This window comes from Mustelus asterias, chromosome 5 (assembly GCF_964213995.1).
Source record: "Mustelus asterias chromosome 5, sMusAst1.hap1.1, whole genome shotgun sequence".
Lineage (NCBI taxonomy): Eukaryota > Metazoa > Chordata > Chondrichthyes > Carcharhiniformes > Triakidae > Mustelus > Mustelus asterias.
Window position 1 is genome coordinate 47068623 of NC_135805.1, and position 25771 is coordinate 47094393.

Genomic DNA, 25771 nt, shown 5'->3' on the forward strand with positions numbered 1-25771 from the left:
AAGGTAATATCGCATAGAAGGTCCAGACATAATCACCCATACATGATACGTTATTCATGATCCATTTAACTTTACAATACAATAAACCAAGTTTAACATTACCAGACTGGATCACTGGTTTTTGTTTCTCTTAATCTTAGTTATACACTTTTTAACCTTTGGACCATATTACACTTCTCAGATGTCACCTTTCACTTTCAAACAAATCCATGATTCTTTTGTGCCTTAAGAATCATTTTTGAAAATTGTACTGCACAAGATATGTTGCATAAAAATATAAATATATTTCATTATTTTAAATTGTTGCAGTATGATTCAATCCCCCTCTTACTCAGTCTCCTCCCCACTCTCACCACTGCACCCTTTTCACTCTCCAGAAATCATGAGTGACCTCAGGTCTCCATGGGCTTGCGAGTAATCACACAACTTCACCTTTCTACAAACAACTTTCACACTACCAGAAAGATGTGGAGGCTTTGGAGAGGATACAGAAAAGATTTACCAGGATGTTGCTTGGTATGGAGGGCATTAGTTATGAGGAGAGGTTGGAGAAACTTGGTTTGTTCTTACTGGAATGACGGAGGTTCAGAGATAACCTGATAGAAGTCTACAAGATTATGAGGGGCATGGACAGAATGGATAGTTAGAAGCTTCTTCCCAGAGTGGAAGAGTCGATTACTAGGGGGCATAGGCTTAAGGCGTGAGGGGCAAGGTTTAAAGGAGACGTAGGAGACAAGCTTTTTACACAGAGGGTGCCTGGAATTCGCTGCTGGGGGAGATAGTGGAAGCAGATATAATAGTGAGTTTTAAGGGGCGTCTGGACAAATACATGAATAGGATGGGAATAGAGGGATATGGTTCCTGGAAAGGTAGGGGGTTTCAGTTAAGTCAGGCAGCATGGTTGGTGCAGGCTTGGAGGGCCGAAGGGCCTGTTCCTGTGCTGCAATTTTCTTTGTTCTTCTTTGTTGTTGAAAGAGAGAACTGATCACTTTTTGGTGTTGATCAGTTTACTTTTGAGGATAACCTTGTTCTCAATTGCGAGCCACAGAAAATTCACCATGGAGAATGATACGTGAAGTACGATATATGTCAGACATGTTTGAGAAAGGAACTATCTGTATGGTTACATTTTTCAATTTGACTCCTGCTTCTGTATCAGAAGGTTGGGAGTTCAAGCCCCACTCCTAACTAAGGTCTGTACTCGATGGAGTATAGAAGGATGAGGGGGGAATCTCATTAAAATTTACAGAATAATGAAAGGCCTGGATAGAGTGGACGTGGGGATGTTTCCATTAGTAGGAGAGACTAGGATCAAAGGGCACAGCCTCAGAGTAAAGGGACAACCCTTTAGAAGTGAGATGAGGAGGAATACCTTCAGCCAGAGGGTGGTGAATCTATGGAATTCATTGCCACAGAAGGCTGTGGAGGCCAGGGTCATTGAGTGCATTTAAGACAGAAATGGATAGGTTCTTGATTGGTGAAGGGATCAAGGGTTACAGGGAAAAAGTGGTAGAATGGGGTTGGGAAACTTATCAGCTATGATTAAATGGCAGAGCAGACTCCATGGGCGAATGGCCTAATTCTGCTCCTATATCTTATGATATTATGGTCTTACTTGTGGATGGAACATTACAGCAAGGCACCATCTGTCTGCTTGAGTGGTTGAAGTACCAATCCCGGATCCCATGACATTGTTTCAAGAGCAAAGAATTATCCCCATGTCCAGGCCAACATTCCTTCCACAACCAAGGCCATAAAAACAAATTTGTTGCAATTCATCTAAATGCTGTCTGCGGGATTTTCCTGTCTGCACAAAATTAGCTCAAACAGTCACTACACCTCCAAGTAATTAGTTACATGTGAAGCAGTTCGACATGTTTCTGGGTAATATCATGAGTGCTATAACTTTATTTTCTCTTTTTAAAATCAGTATACACATGCAGATCAAGAAATTCCCAGGTCAAATCTCTGGTTTGCGCTAATTAGCAAAGATCAGCCAAATGGGAGTCCAGTTACTACAGGCTAGTCTACACTGCAGTTGTTACCTTTCCATGCCAACCGTTAAAAAATTCAGTTACTTTTTACTATTCATTCGAAAATCAAAATATTTTAGACTCAAAGGAGAAGTTTGAGGTTCACGCAGCTGTGTCAATTTCAGTGCTTCTGAGACATCAAACAATCATTTCCACAAGCGTTACCACATATCAATGCCAATGCATATTTGGGCATCACTAGGCGATGGCCTAGTGGCATTATTGCTAGACTATTCATCCAGAAAATCAGTTAATGTTCCACCACAACAGATGGTGGAATTTGAATTCAATAATCTGGAATTAAAAATCTACTGGTGACAGTGAAAACCATTGTCGATTGTCGGAAAAACCCATCTGGTTCACTAATGATCTTTAGGAAAGGAAATCTGCCGTCCTTACCCAGTCTAGCCTACATGTGACTCCAGAACCACAGCAATGCAGTTGACTCTCAACTGCCCTCCAAGGGCAATTAGGGATGGGCAATAAATGCTGGCCAGCCAGCAACACCCATGTCCCACGAATGAATAAAAAAAGTCACATCACTTGGAGCCCCATCAATATAAGGACCCACAGAATAGAAGGCAGCTGGTTTCAGTCCCCTCAACATTGATCTTAATCATGTCACTGTTATTCCCCCTGACAAGGACGGTGGGCAAGATAAGAGGAAAGATCCCCAACCCGAAAAATCGCAGAGCAACTGGGCGAGAACTGATCTCCATTTGTCATATTCTCTTTCAGCTCCAAGTTGTACATTGCTCTGTCAGGCCAGAAGGGAACAGACACCAGAAAAAGAAATCATCGAAACAAAAGAAAAAAAAAATGGGCGCAATCTTACCACCCGTTCTCACGACGCTCGCATTGCAGTGAAGTCAGAGAATTTGGCGACAAGCCAAATCTCCATTCGCTGCAGTAGGATGGGAAAAACGCACTGGCATAAACTAGCAGAAAATTCTAGCCTCTATATATATATACATATAAAAATCTGGTTCTGCTCCCTGATTTAATAACATGGCACAGGTTTTATAGGCACAAGTAGTTAAGTGGGAACAAAGTACTTCGTGTCTGGCCTATTGATATCCAAGACAAAATTGGCTATTTGATCTCCCCCGAACAGATAGAGTGAAGCTCGATTTGATCACTTACCATATCCACCTCAGAAATACTATCCAGACTTTCCACCATCACATCAATTCCAACAGGTATTGCTGGGCCTGGCAAAGAAAAACATCGTCAATCCCTGCACTTGGAAATGGCTCAATGGAATAAAATAAGCTTTTATGTAAAAATAATCAGTTTAATTCCTCCACTGTACAGAAGGAAATAAAGCTGGTCACCTTATCCAAACAAAATCAGTCTATTTATAATTATGATAGTTATGTGGGCTTTTGCAGAGAATCTGCTAAGTATAGATCAGATTTACACGGTATAAAAGGGACTGATTTAATGTCTGCTGCCAGTCATGGCATGAACGCAGATGTGACACAATTACAGCTCCAAATTAATCCATAATATCATTTGAATATTGAAAGGAAATTCTTTATTGCTTCCAACACACCTTCTGCCATTCTTCAGACAACTCCCTGCTCCTGAAATATCAAATCACTCCTCTTTGGATTTTGGTCATTATGTGAGGTTATTAGGGATGGTGTCGTGGTATTGTCACTGCCGTAGTAATCCAGTGGCCCACAGTAATAATTTGGGGACTGGGATTCAAATCCCACCATGACCGATGGTGGAATTTGAATTCAATCAAAATCTGGAATTAAAAGACCAACGATGACCATAGAAACTATTGCTGATTGTCATAAAAAATTGCAGTAATGTCCTTTAGGGAAGGAAATCTGGTCATGTGCATGTGACTTAAGCTTCATACTCTTCAATGCCCTTTCTTTGTAGGGGCGGCACGGTGGCATAGTGGTTAGCACTGCTGCCTCACTGAGTTCTATTCCGGCCTTGGGTCACTGTCTGTGTGGAGTTTCCACATTCCCCCCGTGTCTGCGTGGGTTTCCTCTGGGTGCTCCAGTTTCCGTCCCACAGTCCAAAGATGTGCGGATTAGGTTGATTGGCCATGCTAAATTGACCCTTAGGGTTAGCAGGGTAAATAAGTGGGGTTATGGGGATAGGGTCTTGATAGGATTGTGGTCAGTGCAGACTCGATGGGCCGAATGGCCTCTTTCTGCACTGTAGGGACTCTACGATTCTATAATTCTATGAAATATTCCAGCAAACCACTCAGTTATATCAAACCGCTAAAAGGTCAATAAAAATTAATGAAACCGGAAGGACCACCTGGCATCAACCTAAGCACCAGAAATGACAATGGGAAACTCGGCCCTGTCAATCCTGCAAAGTCTTATGCCAAAACTGGGAGAGCTGTCTCATAGTCTGGTCAAGCAACAGCCTGATGTAGTCACATTCACGGGATCATGCCTTACAGACATGACCAACACCATTCTTGGGTATGTCCTGTCTCACCAGCAGGGCAGACCCAGCAGAGGTGGCTGCAGTGATATACTGCCGGGAGGGAGTTGTCCCCCTGGGAGTCCTGAACATCGACACTGGACCCCATGAAGTCTCATGGCACCAGGTCAAACATGGGCAAGGGAACCTCCTGCTGATTACCATTTCCAGCACCCCCCTCCACTGATGAATCAGTACTCCTCCATGTTGAACACTACTTGGAGGAAGCACCGAGGGTGGCAGGGGCCCAGAACGTACTCTGGGTGGTGGACTTCAGTGTCCGTCACCAAGAGTGCCTCGGTAGCACCACCACAGATTAAGCTGGCCAGGTCCTAAAGAACAGACTGGGTCTATTGGAGGTGGTGAGGGAACCAAGAGAGAAAAACATACTTGACCTCATCCTCACCAACCTTCCTGCTGCAGATGCATCTGCCCGTGACAGTATCGGTAGGAGTTACCAGCGTACAGTCCTTGCGGAGACGAAGTCCCGTCCATTGGATAGATTTCAAACAGATCTAGCAACTCAAGTTGGTTTTGTGAAGGGGAGGTCGTGTCTCACGAACTTGATCGAGTTTTTTGAGGAAGTGACGAAGATGATTGATGAGGGTAGGGCAGTGGATGTTGTCTACATGGACTTCAGTAAGGCCTTTGACAAGGTCCCTCATGGCAGACTGGTGCAGAAGGTGAAGTCGCATGGGATCAGAGGTGAGCTGGCAAGGTGGATACAAAACTAGCTCGGTCAAAGAAGACAGAGGGTAGCAGTGGAAGGGTGCGTTTCTGAATGGAGGGCTGTGACAAGTGGTGTTCCTCAGGGATCAGTGCTGGGACCTTTGCTGTTTGTAATATATATGAATGATTTGGAGGAAAATGTAACTGGATTGATTAGTAAGTTTGCAGATGACACAAAGGTTGGTGGATTTGCAGATAGCGATGAGGACCATCAGAGGATACAGCAGGATATAGATCAGTTCGAGACTTGGGCAGAGAGATGGCAGATGGAGTTTATTCCGGACAAATGTGAGGTAATGCATTTTGGAAGGTCTAATACAGATAGGAAATATACAGTAAATGGCAGAACCCTTAAGAATATTGATAGGCAAAGGGATCTGGGTGTACAGGTACACAGGTGACTGAAAGTGGCAATGCAGGTGGAGAAGGTAGTCAAGAAGGCAATCGGCCGGGGTGTTGAGTTTAAAAATTGGCAAGTCATATTGACACTTTATAGAACCTTACTTAGTGAGGCCGCACTTGGAATATAGTGTTCAATTCTGGTCACCGCACTACCAGAAGGATGTGGAGGTTTTGGAGAGGGTACAGAAAAGATTTACCAGGACGTTGCCTGGTATGGAGGGCATTAGCTATGAGGAGAGGTTGGAGAAACTTAGTTTGTTCTCACTGGAGCAACGGAGGTTGAGGGGAGACCTGATAGAAGTCTCCAAGATTATGAGAGGCATGGACAGAGTGGATAGTCAGAAGCTTTTTCCCAGGGCGGAAGAGTCAATTACTAGGGGGCATAGGTTTAAGGTGCGAGGGACAAGTTTTAAAAGAGATGTACGAGGCAGATTTTTTACACAGAGAGTGGTGGGTGCCTGGAACTCGTTGCCGGGGGAGGTAGTGGAAGCGGATACGGTAGTGACTTTCAAGGGGCGTCTTGACAAGTACATGAATGAGATGGGAATAGAGGGATATGGTTCCTGGAAGCGTAGGGGGTTTTAGTTAAGTCGGGCAGCATGGTCGGTGCAGGCTTGGAGGACCGAAGGGCCTGTTCCTGTGCTGTAATTTTCTTTGTTCTTTGTTCTTTGTTGTTCAAGTCTGGGCACCCATGAGATGCTGTGGGCCATTAGCAACAGCAGAATTGTACTCAACCACAATCTGTAACCTCAGAGCCCAGCATATCCCACATTCTACCCTTACCACCAAGCCAGGGGATCAACCCTGCTTCAATGAAGAGTGCAGGAGGGCAAGCCAGGAGCAATACTAGGTATAACTAAAATTAGATGTCAATCTAATGAATCACAAGAATACTTGTGACACAAAGAGCATAAGCAGCAAATAATAGACAGTGCTAAACAATTCCACAACCAACAGATCAGATCTAAGCTCTGCAGTCCTGTCACATTGGGCTGGGAATGGTGATGAAGAATTAAGCAACTCACTGGAGGAGAAGTCTCCACAAATATCCCCATCCTCAATGACGAGGAGCCCAGCACATCAGTGCAAAAAACAAGGCTGATGCATTCGCAAAAATCTTCAGCCGAGTGGATGATCTAACTTGGTCTCCTCTGAAGGTGCCCAGTCTTTAGCCAATTCGATTCACTCAATAAATGGCTGAAGACACTGATACTGCAAAGACTATGGGCCCTGACAACATTCGGGCAATAGCCCTGAAGACTTACGGTCCAGAACTTGCCCCTAGTCAAGCTGTTCCAGTGCAGCTGCAATGTTGGCATCTACCCAAGAATATGGAAAATTGCCCAGGTTTGTCCCCTTCCCTCCATCCTCCCCTTTCCAAAAGCCCAAAAGTCCCCTGCTCAAGGCCCAACCCCCACCTTCCAAAGCCCAGCCTCCCCCACCCCAGGTCCCAATCATCCCTCTAGCAGCTACCAATGTATTGGCTAACCTATCCCCTGGTGTGAGAAAAGCTATAGCTCATGGAATAAAAGGGACAGTAGTAACATGGCTACAAAATTGGCTGAATAACAGGAAGCAGAGAGAAATTGTCAATGGATACTTTTTGGGCTGGGGGAAGATTTATAGTGATGTTCCCCAGGGGTTGGTTTTGGGACCCTTGCTTTTCCTAATATATATTAATGATCTACATGACAAGTATCGTAAACTGTGAAGAGGACAGTGTAGAACTTGAAAAGGACATAGACAAGTTGGTGGAGTAGGCAGATAGATGGCAGATGAAGTTCAATGCAAAGAAGTATGAGTTTTTTTACTGTATCTTCACACCCACACTGTTTTTATATCCTTTGGTGAATAATGGGGAGAAGGGGTGGAAGGTATTCCTGAGCTGATCAGCAGCCTGTAAAACAGCGTTGAATGCTCCTTCCATGGCCAACAAGTCCTGGTGTTGGACCTGAGACCAGAGCTTATGGTCCAGTAGCAGGGATGCCACCACTATGCCACAAGGCCTCCTAGTGTGAGGTGATGTATTTTGGTAGGATGAACAAAGAACAAAAAACAGTACAGCACAGGAGCAGACCCTTCGGCCCACCAAGTCTGTGCCAACACAGATGCCTCTCTGGTCTAATGTTTTCTTTCTTCTACATGGTCCATATCCCTCTATTCCCTGCCTATTCATGTATCTATCCAGATGCCTCTTGAACGTTGTTATAGAATCTCCTTCCACCACTTCCCCCGGCAGCACATTCCAGTTATTCACCACCATCTGTGTGAAACTTGGGAATTCTTTTCCTTTGAGATAATAAGGCTAACAGGAGGTGATGGAAGATTGGAGGGAGGCAAATGTTGTGCCATTATTTAAGAAAGGCAGCAGGGAAAAGCCAGGGAACTACAGACCGATGAGCCTAACGTCAGTGGTGGGTAAGTTGTTGGAGGGGATTCTGAGAGACTGGAACCGTGTGTATTTGGAAAGGTAAGGATTGTTTAGGGATAGTCAGCACAGCTTTGTGTGTGGGAAATCATGTTTTGATAGAGTTTTATGAAGGGGTGACCATGAAAATAGATGAGGGCAGTGTGTAGATGTTATCTACATGGACTATAGCAAGGCCCTCGCCAAGATACTGGTCAATAAGGTTAGATCACATAGGATCCAGGGAGAACTAGCCAATTGGATGAAAAATTGGCTTGCCAGTAGGAGACAGAGGTTGGTGGTAGAGGGTTGCTTTTCAGACTGGAGGCCTGTGACCAGTGGTGTGCCACTGGGATCGGTGCTGGGTCCACTGTTGTTTGCCATTTATATGAACGATTTGGATGAGAATATAGGAGGCATGGTGAGTAAGTTTGCGGATGACACTAAAACACTAAAATGGTGGTGTAGTCGACAGTGAAGAAGGTTATCCAAGACTATAATGTGATCTTGATCAACTGGGCCAGTGGGCCAAGGAATGGCAGATGGAATTTAATTCAGATAAATGTGAGGTGTTGTATTTTGGTAAGCCAAACAGGGCAGGCCTTACACAGTTAGGGGACTGCTGTCAAACAGAGAGACCTCGGGGTGCAAGTACATAGTTCCTTGAAAGTGGTGTCACAGGGAGACAGGGTGGTGAAGAATGCGTTTGGCACACTTGCCTTCATTGGTTACAGCACGGAGTACAGGAGTTGGGACGTTATGTTACAATTGTACAAGACATTAGTAAGGCCACATTTGGAGTATTGCGTACAATTCTGGTCGCCCTGCTATAGGGAGGATGTTATTAAACTGGAAAGGGTACAAAAATGATTTACAAGGATGTTACTGGGACTGGAAGTTTGAATAATAAGGAGAGGCTGGATAGGCTGGGACCTTGTTCCCTGGAGCGTAGGAGGATGAGGGGTGATCTCATAGAGGTTTATAAAATCATGAGGGGCATAGATAAGATGAATAGCCAAGGTCTTTTCCCCAGGGTAGGGGAGTCCAAAACCAGAGGTTTAAGGTGAGAAGGGAAAGATTTAAAAGGGACCTGAGGGGAAACTTTTTCACCCAGAGGGTGATGTGTATATGGAATGAGCTGCTAGAGGAGTTTAAGTTTACTTATTAATGTCACAAGTAGGCTTACATTAATAATGCAATGAAGTTACTGTGAAAACTCCTAGTTGCCACACTCTGGCATCTGTTCGGGTACACTGAGGGAGAATTTAGCATGGCCAATGCACCTAACCAGCATGTCTTTCAGAGGTGGTAGAGGCAAGACCAATACAACATTGAACAGCAAAGGGTTAGAGGGATATGGGCCAAATGCAGGCAAATGGGACTAATTCTGTTTAGGAAATCTGGTCGGCATGGATGAGTTGGGCCGAAGGGCCTGTTACCGTGTTGTATATTTCTATGACTATGATTCTATTTGACAGAGATGTTCAAAATCACGAGGGGGCTGAACAAAGTAGATCGGAAGAAACTGTTTCCACTCGTAAAAGGATCAAGAACAAGAGGGCACAGATTTAAAGTGCAAAAGAAGCAACTGTGGTGTGAGAAAAGGGGCTCCAATTGGTACCCAGGATCTGGAAAAGATGCTGTAGTAGTGAGCCCCTTTAAAGGGCCGGCTTTCAGAAGGTCATGTGGCCTGCTCAGCCAATCAGGCCAAAGTGCATGAATTCTGGAGCTGTGTGCAGGCTCTCCCAGGCATCTTTATCACTCTTTGTAATTAGTTATTCTTGTTCATAAGTAGTTCCATAGTTACTCTGATTGATGGTTGCTACTCTTTCCAAGAAAATACCGGGGAATGGCCCCTTTCACCGACCAGCAGCCTGCCTTCTGTGTTTAACTAATGTGCTGAAGCTTTTTGAAGAAGTAACAGAGTTCATGAGGGTAATGCTGTTGATGTGACTTGGACTTCCAAAAGGCATTAAATACAGTGCCACACAAAGCAGATACACAATCATAGAATCTTTATAGTGCAGAAGGAAGCCATTTGGCCCAGTGAGCCTGCACTGACAACAATCCCACCCAGGCCCTATCCCTGTAACCCCACGTATTTACCCTGAAACTAAGGGGCAATTTACCATTGCCAATCAACCTAACCCACACATCTTTGGAGTAAAGGGCTAGCTCATGGAATAAAAGGGACAGTAGCAACACGGATACGAAATTGGCTGAGTGATGGACATTAATGGACATTTCTCAACCTGGAGGAGTTCACCAGGGGTAAATGTTGGGACGCTTCCTCTTCCTGCTATATATTAATATCCTAGACCTTGGTGCGATTTCAAAATTTGTGGATAATATGCAATCTGGAAACATTGTCAACTGTGAGGATGATGGTGTAGAACTTCAGAGGGATATGGACAGGTTGGTGGAAAGGGCAGACAAGTGGCAAATGAAGTTCAACACAGAGAAATGTGAAGTGATTCATTTTGTTTGAATGAATGCAGGGAGACAATATACAATAAAAGGTACAATTCTAAAGCGGGTGCAGGATCAGAGAGACCTGGGTATCAACATGCATAAATCATTGAAAGTAGCAGGACAAGTTGAGAGTGTGGTTACTGAAGCAGAAAGCCCAATCAGAAGCCTGGCAGTTCAACAGAACCACTAGGAGCTGGAGCCACTGCTGGATAGGCAAAGGCCCTGAAGCCTACAGAAAGTAGGCAAAAAAATATTTTAAAACAATTGCAACGCCAGGTACTGGTGTGGGAAACCCCTTTGGGATATAAGGGCCGGAGGTGCTGCCTTCCCTGCTCACGGCCCCCTTTTTGCCTTAAACATCCTTCCCCTCCCAATGGGATGCTGCTGGGAAGCCACCTTGCTGGAATTCTCCTCATGTGGTGTGGGATCGATCCGCCCCCATCAGCAAAATGTCAACTGCTCAGTAAAATGGCCCTTGACATGGCCTTCGCATAGCTAAATAATTACGGAGGCAGACAGCCTGTTCAATTCCGATCCTGCCAACCATAAAATTCCACAATGGTAGCAAATGTTCGGGGAGCTGATCCAGAACATGGCTTGCCCATTTTTATGGGTTCTCCACCACCACCATCCCCTGTCCCCTGAGGGCTTGTAAAATTAACCCAATATCTGCCAAATGGCTGAGTGTCAATTGTTCTTAATATAAGCCTCCTGTGCAGCACATTGGGATGTTTTATTGCACCATAGACATTAGATAAATACACTATTGTTGTCACTGAGCGTGGTGAACCATCGTTGGTTCCCACTGGATAGTACTGAGCCAGGGGCTGGCCAGTACTACAAGGATGTACATATGTTACTGCTGGGTTGTGCTATTGTTGCTGTTGGGGTTAGGGTGGGGTTGTTACACCTTTGTACTGTAGTGTTGTGGCACATCCCAGTCGGGCTCCGCCTCCTGGGAGAGGTATAAGAGCCCCTGCTCTGGCCGGGACCCCTTCAGTCTGGGATAGTGAATATAAGTTCTGGCAGCTTCATTACAGTAAATAAAAGCCTTTCATTTACTGAGCTTCAGGCCTCGTGTTTGAGTAGCGCATCACTGGGAAATGGGAGCTTCACTTTGAGCATCTCATGTTCTTCCTACTCTGCCCAAGGATGTGCCTTACTTTCCACGCCAGCTTTCCTGTAAGCCTGTCAGTTTAATGTTACTTAGCACTGAATTAGGGGCAGCTTTGTGCCGTGTTTCCAAGTCCAGGAGGAACTGGATTGAGGCTGTTTTTCATTAGTTAAAATTGAGAAAACATAATCAGTCTTTCGTGAACATCTGGGCAGTTTGCCATCTATCTGAGCTGATCTCCTCTCGGAGACCCAATCTGGCAACAGCGATGAGACAGGGCCATCTGAAAGTTAAATCTCTTTCCCCATAGCAATAATGCAAGCGTGGCCTCAGCTTGATGTGGGACATGGTTTGCAGTAAGTTATGTAATATCTGGATGATTCACGGGCTGTAATCAATTTACTTACAGAGAACAAAGCGCGCTGGTTGAAAAGAAAATGTCTTCAAGGGCAAGATAATCTCTAGCTTTATTAGCAAATAGAACTGTTGAGAGTGGAACACAGCCGATGTCAATGTTTTCCCTCCTGTGTTAGTTTTAACGAATCTATAAACATTTAGAAATCACACGTTTGTGGATTTGTTCAAACTAATGTGTCAAAAAAACATAACATTGATTTTTTAAATTCAAATTGACTTTTTTATTCTAGGCAGTGGTCTAGAAATTTGTTGATACCATTTCTCATGTGTAAAATGAACACCTAAGCCTGGCCTATGATGAGGGTTAAGCATATTTGTCTTCCATGCCAGAAGTATCTGAAACAGGCAGCAAGATATTTAAGTAAAGAATCTAACCAGACTGATCCCCGGAATGGCAGGACTGATGTATGAGAGTAGATTGAGTTGGTTAGGATTATATTCGCTGAAGTTCAGAAAAATGAGGGGGATTTCATAGAAACCAATAAAAATCTAACAGGGCTGGACCAGGTAGATGCAAGGAGGATGTTCCCAGTGGCAGGGGAGTCCAGAACCCAGGGTCACTGACTGAGGATATGGGATAAACCTTGTAGGGTAGAGATGAGGAGAAATTTCTTCGCCCAGAGAGGGGTGAATGTGTAGAATTCACAACCACAGAAAGTAGTTGAGAGTTGGTAAGTTTGCCGATGACACGAAGGTTGGTGGTGTTGTGGATAGTTTGGAGGGATGTCAGAAGCTGCAGTGTGACATAGATAGGATGCAAGACTGGGCGGAGAAGTGGCAGATGGACTTCAACCCGGATAAACGTGTAGTGGTACATTTTGGCAGGTCAAATGGGATGAAGGAGTATAATATCAAGGGTAAGACTCTTAGCAATGTAGAGGATCAGAAGAACTTTGGGGTCCGGGTCCATAGGACTCTTAAATTGGCCTCGCAGGTAGAGGAGGTGGTTAAGAAGACGTATGGTGTGCTGGCCTTCATCAATCGAGGGATTGAGTTTAGAAGTCAGGAGATAATGATGCAGCTTTATAAGACCCTCGTCAGACCCCACTTAGAGTACTGTGCTTAGTTCTGGTCGCCTCATTACAGGAAGGATGTAGAAATTATTGAAAGGTTGTAGAGAAGATTTACAAGGATGTTGCCTGGATTGGGTGGCATGCCTTATGAGGATAGGTTGAGGGAGCTCGGTTTTTTCTCCTTGGAGAGACGAAGGATGAGAGGTGACCTGATAGAGGTGTACAAGATGTTGAGAGGTATAGATCGGGTGGATTCTCAGAGGCTTTTTCCCAGGGCTGAAATGGCTGCTACGGGAGGACACAGGTTTAAGGTGCTGGGGAGTAGTACAGAGGAGATGTCAGGGGTAAGTTTTTCACTCAGAGGGTGGTGGGTGAGTGGAATCGGCTGCCGTCAATGGTGGTGGAGGCAAACTCAATAGGGTCTTTTTAGAGACTTCTGGATGAGTACATGGGACTTAATAGGATTGAGGGTTATAGGTAAGCCTATATATAGGCCTAGGTAGGTAGGGACATGACCGGCGCAACTTGTGGGCCGAAGGGCCTGTTTGTGCTGTCGTTTTTCTATCTTCTATGTTCCATGTTCTAAAACATTGTGTGAAGAAATTAGATATGACTTTTGGGGCTAAGGGGATCAGAGGATACAATGGGGAGGGGGGAGCATGGAAAGTGGGATCATGATATTGAGTTGGATGATCACACTGAATGGTGGAGCAGGCTCGAAGGCTGAATGGCCTACTCCTGCTTCTATTTGCTTGTTGGATTTTTTTGTGACAATGACCTGCCCTGCTGCTTGACTTGACACAGGATAAAGTTGCTCAGCAACTCATGCCAATAACAGACAAGATGGAATATCATAGAATCCTATAGTGCAGAGGAAGGCCATTCAGCCCATCGAGTCTTCACCGGCCACAATCCCACCCAGGCTCTATTTCTGTAACCCCATGCATTTACCCTAGCTAGTCCCCCATGGAATCCCTACAGTGCAAAAGGAGGCCATTTGATCCATCGAGTCTGCACCAACTCTCTGAAAGACCATCTTACCCAGGCCCACCCCTCTGCCCTGTCCCCATAACCATAAGTATTTTACCCACTAGTCCCCCTGATACTAAGGGGCAATTTAGCATGGCCAATCCACCTAACCCGCACTTTGGGAAGAAACCGGAGCACCCAGAGAAAACCCATGCAGACATGAGGAGAATATGCAAACTCCACACAGATGGTGATCCAAGCCGGGAATCGAAACCTGGTCTTTGGCGCTGTGAGACAGCAGTGCTAACCGCTGTGCCACCGTGCCACTGAGTCTTCTGCAGCACTATTTAAACAGCTTATCCACAAAATATAGGTTGGGCCTGGATAAGATGCTCTTTTCAGAGCTCAGCTGTTGGTTTGTCCTTTTGGACGACTCGGTAACTTTTTGGAGTCTCTGGTCAGTTTCCTGCCTAATAAAACAAAATTGTGACTTCTGAGAAATTGTACTTCCTGGTGCTTTCACAATGAAATATTCGTAATAACTATTATTGCCATACAAAGCCCCAGTTAGACCACATCTGAAATATTGTGTACAGTTCTGGGCAATGCACCTGGGAAAGGATATATTAGTGTGTGATAAAAGTAAAACGCTATGGTTGATGGAAATCTGAAATAAAAGCAGAAAGTGCTGGAAAAATTCATCAAGTCTGGCAGCAGGAACAGAGTTAACATTTTGAGTCTGTATGACTCTTCCTTAGAGCTAAAGCAAGGAGAAATATGATGGATTTTATACGGGTTAAGAGGGAGTGGAGCACGTACAGCAAAATAGGTCAGAGATAGGTGGGAACTAAAGAGAGATTGACAAAGATGTCATGGACCACAAGACAAACAGAGTGTTAATGGTAGTGTTAAAGACTAAAGAAGGTGCTGATAGTAGCATAAAGATACAATAGCAGAATGTGTTAATGCTATAACAAGGGTACAAGGGTCCATACTCTACGAAAGCAAAATTTTAGAACATGTGACAGATGGCCTTATGAGGGAGGAAGGTGGATTTAAAAAGAGGAGAGAGTTCACAGTTTGAAGTTGTTAAACTCAATGTTAAGTACAAAAGGCTGTAAAGTGCCTAATCAGAAGATGAGGTGCCGTTCCTCTAATAAAGTAATCTGCCCATCTGGATGATATGGAAATGATTGAAAAATTAATCCACAGGAAACACACTTACTCAGTTAATAGGTAAAGAAAAATAAGGAAAAGTGTTTTCTCACCAGAAAATTGTGGAGTGAGCACATTTCCACTCCCATGTGTTATAAACCTCGCCAATGTTGCATGCTAAGGTGTCCCAAAACCCAAAAAGGTAACTTGGAACACCAGTTCCTAGTGGTGTAGTTATTTTAGTATAGTGTGAGGAATGATGTACAACCCAGTGAGGAACAGTTCAGACGTTGTGTCAACAATTAATAAAGAATTATTAACTTAAAAACAAAAACACACACGACAAGAAGGACAATATGACACTTAAATACATTGATGACAATACACACATAATTTCAAATTAAACTGTCCCCTGGTTCCCAACTACCTACATTACCTGAAACTCTTGAGATACCACTTTACCTAAACAACATTGAATATTATGTAACTCTATGAGCTAAATCCAGCAATAATTATCACATACAGGTTAAGATGGCCACATCTGGGAAATCGTCTTCAGGTTCAGTGAAGGCAGAAAATGGCTACTTCTTTCAGAAGACTATATCTGCAGTTCTGATGTTAGCTATCACTCGCTTTTCTCCTTAGTTAGATGTCTGCCTCTAATCAACACCGTGTCATGTTCTTTTATTAATTGTTTCATTTTGTTCTTAATCTAAATTTTCCCCAATTCCTAACATAGAAAAATAGAATCCCTACAGTGCAGAAAGAGGCCATTTGGCCCATCAAGTCTGCACCAACTCTCTGAAAAGAGCATCTTATCCAGGCCCAACCCATCGCCCTACCTCCATAATCCTGCATATTTACCATGGCCAATCCACCTAACCTGCACATCTTTGGATTGTGTGAGAGGACTAGAACATGCCAACAGTCACCTAAGGCCAGAATTGAACCTGGGTCCCCGGTGCTGTGAGGCAGCAATGCTAACCACTGTGCCACCATGCCACCCTTTGTTTCTTTTTTTTTAATGAAACCTCTTAATTTGAAGAACGATTTCATTTCTCAACCATTCCTTATCACTTCTACCTTATCAGCCATTACACAGATTTAAAAACCTGCATTAACGTAAAACATACCCCATGCCTTTGACAAGGTACTGCATGGTAGGTTGTTGCATAAAGTTAAATCTTACGGGATCCAGGGTGAGGTAGCTAAATGGATACAAAATTGGCTTGATGACAGAAGCCAGAGGGTGGTTGTAGAGGGTTCTTTTTCAAACTGGAGACCTGTGACCAGCGGTGTGCCCCAGGGATCGGTGCTGGGTGCACCGTTATTTGTCATTTATATCAATGATTTGGATGAGAATATAGGAGACATGGTTAGTAAGTTTGCAGATGGTGGTATAGTGGACAGTGAAGAAGGTTATCTGGGATTGCAATGGGATCTTAATCAATTGGGCCAGTGGACTGACAAATGGCAGATGGAGTTTAATTTAGATAAATGCGAGGTGATGCATTTTGGTAGATCGAACCAGGGCAGGACTTACTCAGTTAATGGTAGGGCATTGGGAAAAGTTCCAGAACAAAGAGATCTAGGGGTACAGGTTCGTAGCTCCTTGAAAGTGGAGTCACAGGTGGACAGAGTAGTGAAGAAGGCATTCAGCATGCTTGGTTTCATTGGTCGGAACATTGTATACAAGAGTTGGGATGTCTTGTTGAAGTTGTACAAGACATCGTAAGGCCACACTTGGAATACTGTGTACAGTTCTGGTCACCCTATTATAGAAAGGATATTATTAAACTAGAAAAAGTGCAGAAGAGATTTACTAGGATGTTACCAGGACTTGATGGATTGAGTTATAAGGAGAGGCTAAATAGACTGGGACTTTTTTCTCTGCAGCGTAGGAGGCTGAAGGGTAATCTTATAATGAGGGGCATAGATCAGCTGGATAGCCAATATCTTTTCCCAAAGGTAGGGGAGTTTAAAATTAGAGGGCGTAGGTTTAAGGTGAGAGGGGAGAGATACAAAAGGGTCCAGAGGGGCAATTTTTTCACACAGAGGGTGGTGAATGTCTGGAACAAGCTGTCAGAGGTAGTAGTATAGGCTGGTACAATTTTGTCTTTTAAAAAGCGTTTAGACAGTTACATGGGTAAGGTGGGTATAGAGGGATATGGGCCAAATGCGAGCAATTGGGACTAGCTTAGGGGTTTAAAAAAAAGGGTGGCATGGACAAGTTGGGCCAAAGTGCCTGTTTCCAGGCTGTAAACCTCTATGACTTTATGACTCTAATATTTACACGCAATATTCCCAATAATCTCTTTTGCACTCATGGTAAAGAATCCACAATGAAGTTTTCGCTCCCGGCCACAGGAATGATTTTTAATTTAAAAGGTTGTAGTAACAAACTCCATCAAAATAAACTTGGTGTTCCGATTTCAAAACTTCTCCAGAAACATTAGGGGATTGTAGATTATATGGGGCAGCACAGTGTTTAACACTACTGCCTCACAACTCCAGGGACCTAGGTTTGATTCCCGGCTTGGGTCACTGTCTGTGTGGAGTTTGCATGTTCACCCCATGTCTGCATAGGTTTTCTCCGGGTGCTCCAGTTTCTTCCCACAGTCCAAATATGTGTAGGTTAGGTGCATTGGCCATGCTAAATTGCCCCTCAGTGTCCCGGGATCTGTAGATTAGAGTGATTAGTAGGGTAAATATGTGGGATTACAGGGATAGGGCCTGGGTGGGATTGTGGTTGGTGCAGACTTGATGGGCCGAATGGCTTCCTTCTGCACTGTAGGCTTTCTATGATTCTGTGATAGTCTCTATATATGATTGTCTCTGCATATTACTGGCGACACAAATCTCAAAATGTTGAAATGCCAAACTTAAAGTCTCTTTTTAAGTTGTAGAATACTTCTGTTGGTGAAGATTTAATTTCCTTGAGAAATACCTCACAGGCTTCTCAATTCCAAGTTCATCTTCTTGTAACAACATAGATCCCAGGGTGTTTTTCTGGTTGGCGATCAATGATTAGTGGTGTGCTTCAGAGATCAGTGTTGGGACCGCAATTGTTTACAATTTACAGAGATGATTTGGAGTTGGGGACCAAGTGTAGTGTGTCAAAATTTGCAAATGACACTAAGATGAGTGGCAAAGCCAAGTGTGCAGTGTGCAGTGAAAGTCTGCAAAGGAATATAGATAGTCTAAGTGAGTGGGCGAGGGTCTGGCAGATGGAGTACAATGTTGGTAAATGTGAGGTCATCCATTTTGGTAGGAATAACAGCAAAATGGACTATTATTTAAATGGTAAGAAATTGCAGCATGCTGCTGTGCAGAGGGACCTGGGTGTCCTTGTGCATATATCACAAAAAGCTGGTTTGCAGGTACAACAGATAATTAAGAAGGCAAATGGCATTTTGTCCTTCCTTGCTGGAGGGATGGAGTTTATGAAAGGAATATAATGATTTGGATGAGAATATAGGTTAGTAGTAACCCTGCTAATCACTCTAATCTACAGATCCCGGGACACTGAGGGGCAATTTAGCATGGCCAATGCACCTAACCTACACATATTTGGACTGTGGGAAGAAACTGGAGCACCCGGAGAAAACCTATGCAGACATGGGGTGAACACGCAAATATAGGTTAGGTTATGGTTAGTAAGTTTGCAGATGACACCAAGATTGGTGGCATGGTGGACAGTGAGGAAGGTTATCTTCAATTGCAGCAGCATCTTGATCAAATGATCGTAAGGCAGATCGTGCCTTACGAGCCTGGTGGAGTTCTTCGAAAATGTGACTAAACACATTGACGAAGAGAAAGCGGTAGATGTGGTTTATATGGATTTTAGCAAGGCGTTCGATAAGGTCCCCCATGCAAGGCTTCTAGAAAAAGTGAGAGGGCATGGGATCCAGAACTGCCCAGTGGATCCAGAACTGGCTTGCCCAAATGAGGCAGAGAGTGTGTATAGATGGGTCTTTTTCTAAATTGAGGTCGGTCACTAGTGGTGTGCCCCAGGGATCTGTTCTGAGACCCTTGCTGTTTGTCATTTTCATAAATGACCTGGATGCAGAAGTGGAGGGATGGGTTGGTAAGTTTGCCGACAACACAAAGGTTGGTGGGGTTGTGGATAGTCTGGAGGGATGTCAGAAGTTACAGAGGGACATAGATAGGATGCAAGACTGGGCGGACAAGTGGCAGATGGACTTCAACCCAGATAAATGCGTAGTGGTCCATTTTGGCAGGTCAAATGGGATGAAGGAGTACAATATAAAGGGAAAGACTCTTAGTATGGTAGAGGATCAGAAGGACCTTGGGGTCCGGGTCCATAGGAGTCTAAAATCGGCCCTGCAGGTGGAGGAGGTGGTTAAGAAGGCGTATGGTGTGCGGGCCTTTATCAATCGAGGGATTGAGTTTAAGAGTCCTGGGATAATGATGCAGCTATATAAGACCCTCGTCAGACCGCACTTGGAGTACTGTGCTCAGTTCTGGTCGCCTCATTACAGGAAGGATGTGGAAAGGATTGAAAGGGTGCAGAGGCGATTTACAAGGATGTTGCCTGGATTGAGTGGCATGCCTTATGAGGATAGGCTGAGGGAGCTCGATCTTTTCTCCTTGGAGAGACGTAGGATGAGAGGAGACCTAATAGAGATATATAAGATGTTGAGAGGCATAGATCAGGTGGACTCTCAGAGGCTTTTTCCCAGGGTGGAAATGGCTGCTACAAGAGGACACAGGTTTAAGGTGCTGGGGGGTAGGTACAGGGGAAATGTTAGGGGGAAGTTTTTCACACAGAGGGTGGTGGGCGAGTGGAATCGGCTGCCGTCAGTGGTGGTGGAGGCAAACTCAATAGGGTCTTTTAAGAGACTCCTGGATGGGTACATGGGACTTAATAGGATGGAGGGTTATAGGTAGGCCTAAAAGGTAGGGATATGTTCGGCACAACTTGTGGGGCCGAAGGGCCTGTTTTGTGCTGTAGTTTTCTATGTTTCTATGTTTCTAATTGGGCCAGTGGGCTGACGAATGGCAGATGGAGTTTAATTTAGACAAATGCGAGGTGATGCATTTTGGTAGATTGAAGCAGGGCAGGACTTACTCAGTTAATGGTAGGGCGTTGGGGAGAGTTACAGAACAAAGAGATCCAGGGGTACATGTTCATAGCTCCTTGAAAGTGGAGTCACAGGTGGACAGAGTGGTGAAGAAGGCATTCGGCATGCTTGGTTTCTGTGGTGAACCATTGTTGGTTACCACCAGGTAGTGCTGAGCCATGGTCTGGCCAGTACTATGAGTCTGTAGATATGTTACTGTTGGGGTTAGGGTTGGGCTGTTCTACCTGTTAATATAGTCCTATGGTACACCCCAATTGGCTCCGCCTCCTGGGAGAGGTATAAAGGTCACTGCTCTGCCTGGTGACCCTTTAGTCTGGGATTGTATATTGTATATAGTAGCTCCGTTATTGTTGGCAATAAAAGCCTTTATTTCCCATGTACATCCTGCCTCCCGTGTGATTTATCGCGCATCAGTTTCATCGGTCAAAACATTGAATACAGGAGTTGGGACGTCTTGTTAAAGTTGTACAAGACATTGATAAGGCCACACTTGGACTACTGTGTGCAATTCTGGTCACCCTATTATAGAAAGGATATTATTAAACTAATAGGATTGGAGGATTGCGGATGTGGTTCCTATTTTCAAGAAGGGGAATAGGGATAGCCCAGGTAACTACCGACCGGTGAGTCTAACCTCAGTGGTTGGTAAACTGATGGAGAAGATCCTGAGGGACAGGATATATGAGCATTTAGAGAGGTTTAGTATGCTCAAGAATACTCAGCATGGCTTTGCCAAGGGCAGATCGTGCCTTACGAGCCTGGTGGAGTTCTTCGAAAATGTGACTAAATACATTGACGAAGGGAAGGCGGTAGATGTGGTTTATATGGATTTTAGCAAGGCGATCGATAAGGTCCCCCATGCAAGGCTTCTCAAAAAAGTGAGAGGGCATGGGATCCAAGGGGCTGCTGCCCGGTGGATCCAGAACTGGCTTGCCCAAAGGAGGCAGAGAGTGGGTATAGATAGGTCTTTTTCTAAATGGAGGTCAGTCACCAGTGGTGTGCCCCAGGGATCTGTTCGGGACCCTTGCTGTTTGTCATTTTCATAAATGACCTGGATGAGGAAGCGGAGGGGTGGGTTAGTAAGTTTGCTGGCGACACGAAGGTTGGTGGGGTTGTGGATAGTCTGGAGGGATGTCAGAAGTTACAGAGGGACATAGATAGGATGCAAGACTGGGCGGACAAGTGGCAGATGGACTTCAACCCAGATAAATGCGTCGTGGTCCATTTTGGTAGGTCAAATGGGATGAAGGAGTACAATATAAAGGGAAAGACTCTTAGCACTATAGAGGATCAGAAGGACCTTGGGGTCCGGGTCCATAGGACTCTAAAATCGGCCCCGCAGGTGGAGGAGGTGGTTAAGAAGGCATATGGTGTGCTGTCCTTTATCAATCGAGGGATTGAGTTTAGGAGTCCTGGGATAATGATGCAGCTATATAAGACCCTCGTCAGACCCCACTTGGAGTACTGTGCTCAGTTCTGGTCGCCTCATTACAGGAAGGATGTGGAAAAGATTGAAAGGGTGCAGAGGAGATTTACAAGGGTGTTGCCTGGATTGAGTGGCATGCCTTATGAGGATAGGCTGAGGGAGCTCGGTCTTTTCTCCTTGGAGAGACGTAGGATGAGAGGAGACCTAATAGAGGTGTATAAGATGTTGAGAGGCATAGATCGGGTGGACCCTCAGAGGCTTTTTCCCAGGGTGGAAATGTCTGCTACGAGAGGACACAAGTTTAGGGTGCTGGGGGGTAGGTACAGGGGAAATGTTAGGGGCAAGTTTTTCACACAGAGGGTGGTGGGCGAGTGGAATCGGCTGCCGTCAGTGGTGGTGAAGGCGAACTCAATTGGGTCTTTTAAGAGACTCCTGGATGAGTACATGGAGCTTAATAGGATGAAGGGTTATAGGTAGGTCTAGAAGGTAGGGATGTGTTCGGCACAACTTGTGGGCCGAAGGGCCTGTTTGTGCTGTAGTTTTTCTATGTTTCTATGTTTCTAAACTAGAAAGAGTGCAGAAAAGATTTACTAGGATGCTACCGGGACTTGATGGGTTGAGTTATAAGGAGAGGCTGAATCGACTGGGACTTTTTTCTCTGGAGCGTAGGAGGCTGAGAGGTGACCTTATAGAGGTCTATAAAATAATGAGGGGCATAGACAAGGTAGATCGTCAATATCTTTTCCCAAAGGTAGGGGAGTCTAAAACTAGAGGGCATAGGTTTAAGGTGAGAGGGGAGAGATACAAAAGTGTCCAGAGGGGCAATTTTTTCACACAGAGGTGGTGAGTGCCTGGAACAAGCTGCCCGAGATAGTAGTAGAGGCGGGTACAATTTTATATTTTAAAAAGCATTTAGGTAGTTACATGGGTATGATGGGTATAGAGGGATATGGGCCAAATGCGGGCAATTGGGATTAGCTTAGGGGTTTTTAAAAAAAAAAATAAGGGCGGCATGGACAAGTTGGGCCGAAGGGCCTGTTTCCATGCTGTAAACTTCTATGACTCTATGACTCTATGAATAGATAAGATAGAAGCAGGGAGGTTATTTCCACTGGCGGGTGAAACCAGAACTAGGGGGCATGGCCTCAAAATAAGGGGGAGCAGATTTAGGACTGAGTTGAGGAGGAACCTCTTCACCCAAAGGGTTGTGAATCTGTGGAATTCCCTGCCCAGTGAAGCAGTTGAGGCTACCTCATTGAATGTTTTTAAGGCAGGGATAGATTTTTGAACGTTAAAGGAATTAAATGGAATTAAGGAATTAAGGGTTATGGTGAGCGGGCAGGTGAACTGAGTCCACAAAAAGATCAGCTGTGACCTTATTGAAAGGCAGAGCAGGCTCGAGGGGCTAGATGGCCTACTCATATATATATATATATATGTCACGAGTATCCCCAGCCAGTTTAAACTGTTTGTCATAATTTGGTGCAGCTAACCCTGGCTTTATTGTCAACACAGTAAGAAGTTTAACAACACCAGGTTAAAGTCCAACAGGTTTATTTGGTAGCAAAAGCCACATTGTCAACACAGATTTCAAATGTTGAATGCAGTTTGGCACAAGGCAGCAGCCTCCTTCCTCATTCATTCATTACATACTAACAACAAAAATTGCTGACAAATTTCCTTCAAACTTTGACCTCTGACCAGTGAGCTTTAAACTCTATTGTATTAAGGACCTGATTCCATCTTCTTCAAGCACGTGAATCAGCCCATGTGATATTAACATCACTCTTGCAAAAAGCACTTCACAAATACATTGAGTTAATACTGCTTTGCATTATCTATAAGCCACCTAAATGATACACAAAATTACATCATTCTAAAATTAAATATGCATGCTCGGTGCAAATTTTGTTTTAAATAGACATTTTATTTTAGAAATGTGAACAATTTGCATGTTCCATGGGAGGCATCACTCTCTGGGGAATACTTTGCAAGCAGCATATCATACTTGTGTGCGCCCTGTGTTTCCCAAGATAGACGGGTAGGCAGCTGTTCTACAGACACACACATGCACATACACGGAGCACAAATTGCTGCTTCCTCTAATCCACACAGTCATCAGGAGCCAGTTAATCCTCACTTTGTACATTCCCTGAGCTTCCAGATGCTTAGTCAAATTCCGCAGCCAATGGGGCTTGCACTAAGCAGTAAAGATGCAAAATCCAAAAAAGGGATTTGCAGTCTTAATTCCGAGTGCATGTAGCTGCACATTGTGTGGGAGGAGCGGAGAGCTTTAAAATTACAGTAACTTCCAAAAAATAACAACCTTAAGGATAATGAATTACTGCTCTTATTCTCCAGAAGAATGTTTGAATAATAGTAGCTACTGTTACCAAGAGTCTTAGCATCATAGTCCATGGTAACAAAAAAGAAACAGGAAAGATTGTTTTCTATTTTTTCATTAAAGTCACAGATTTGACTAGCAATGTTTTTCATTACAAGTCCTATGCCAAAGTCATTACATTTCAAATCTCTGAATTTTCAATTTTGCAGTCTGGTTAATGGTGATTTTTTCAGAGGAACCACATGAATTACTTATTTGCAGCTATATATTTGAAATGCTACAAACAAAATATACAAAAAGAACTTTTCAAATTGGGGCTCAAGAGGACTGAGGTGTGGAGTTATCGAAACCCATAATGGATCATATTTCTCAATGTATGCTTGGTATTCTACTTTGAATAGGTTGCAAGTACACTTGAGAAAATGGTTAATAAAGACTACTAGGCTTTATTAATAGGGGCATAGAGTATCACTGCTAGGAGATTATGTTGAACTTGTGTCGGACACTAGTTCAGCCTCAGCTGTTGTATTGCATCCAGTTTTGGGTGCTGCACTTTGAAAAGATGTAAAAGCATTGGGGACGATGCAAGAAAGATTCATGAGAATGGTTCCAGGGAGGAGGAACTTCAGTTATGAAGATAAATTGGAGAACTTTGGTCTGTTTTCCTTGGAGAATGGAAGGCTAAAATGAGACTTGATAGAGGTATCCAAAATCATGAGAGACCTGGATAGAGTAGGTGGGGAGAAAGTGTTCCCACTCATGAGAGGATCAAGAATGAGAGGCACAGATTTAAAGTAATTGGCAAAACACAAAAATGATATGATAGCAAACTTTTCCACGTAGCAAGTGGTTAAGATCTGGAATGCTGTGCCTGAGAGTATGGCGGAAACAGAATCAAATGAGGCATTAAAAGGGAATAACTTATCTGAAAAGGAAGGATATTCAGGGTTACGGGGAAATGGCAGGGGAATGGAAAAGTAAAGCTTATTTATTAGTCACTAGTGGGCTTACATTAACACTGCAATGAGGTTACTGCGAAAATTCCCGAGTCGCCAACTCCAGCATCTGTTCGGGTACACTGAGGGAGAATTTAGCATGGCCAATTCACCTAACAAGCACATCTTTCCGACTACGGGAGGAAACCAGAGTACCTCCCACAGTCCAAAAGGTGTGCTGGTTAGGTGCATTGACCATGCTAAATTCTCCCTCAGTGTACCCGAACAGGCGCCGGAGTGTGGCGACTTACGGATTTTCGCAGTAACTTCATTGCAGTGTTAATGTAAGCCTACTTGCGACACTAATAAATAAACTTTAAAGTGCTTCCATGGATAATTCTGTTCTAGTGGGAATTCCACTGGCTGGGTAGCAGTTGCAGCATTTACAGCTCCATTTCAACAAGTGGATATCTCAGGGCTGGACTCATTTTAATATCCTGTGGCAGGTTCCCAGTACCAACTGATCACCTCTCTTGAAGAGTGTGGGGAAATGGGTGGGAGTTGGAGTGACACTTACGACAGCTTAGTCGGTGGCGCAGGCTGAGAATAAATTACACCATCATCAACTGCATTTTAAAAATCCTGCTCACTGCCTTAGCAATGCTGGATTCCAGGGGCACATTTACATAGAAATCATAGAAACCCTACAGTACAGAAAGAGGCCATTCGGCCCATCGAGTCTGCACCGACCACAATCCCACCCAGACCCTACTCCCATATCCCTACATAT

The 25771-nt window shown here is 44.2% G+C and overlaps 1 protein-coding gene across 1 annotated transcript in view; it reads right to left on the reverse strand.

Moving 5' to 3' along the window:
- LOC144494083 (gamma-aminobutyric acid receptor subunit rho-2-like) overlaps nucleotides 1-25771 on the reverse strand; it is a 53277-nt gene that overhangs the window by 19410 nt on the left and 8096 nt on the right. Inside the window, exon 3 of the mRNA XM_078213660.1 lies at nucleotides 3177-3244. Within this exon, the coding sequence (XP_078069786.1) occupies nucleotides 3177-3244 (68 nt within the window). The remainder of the gene's footprint in view (nucleotides 1-3176; nucleotides 3245-25771) is intronic.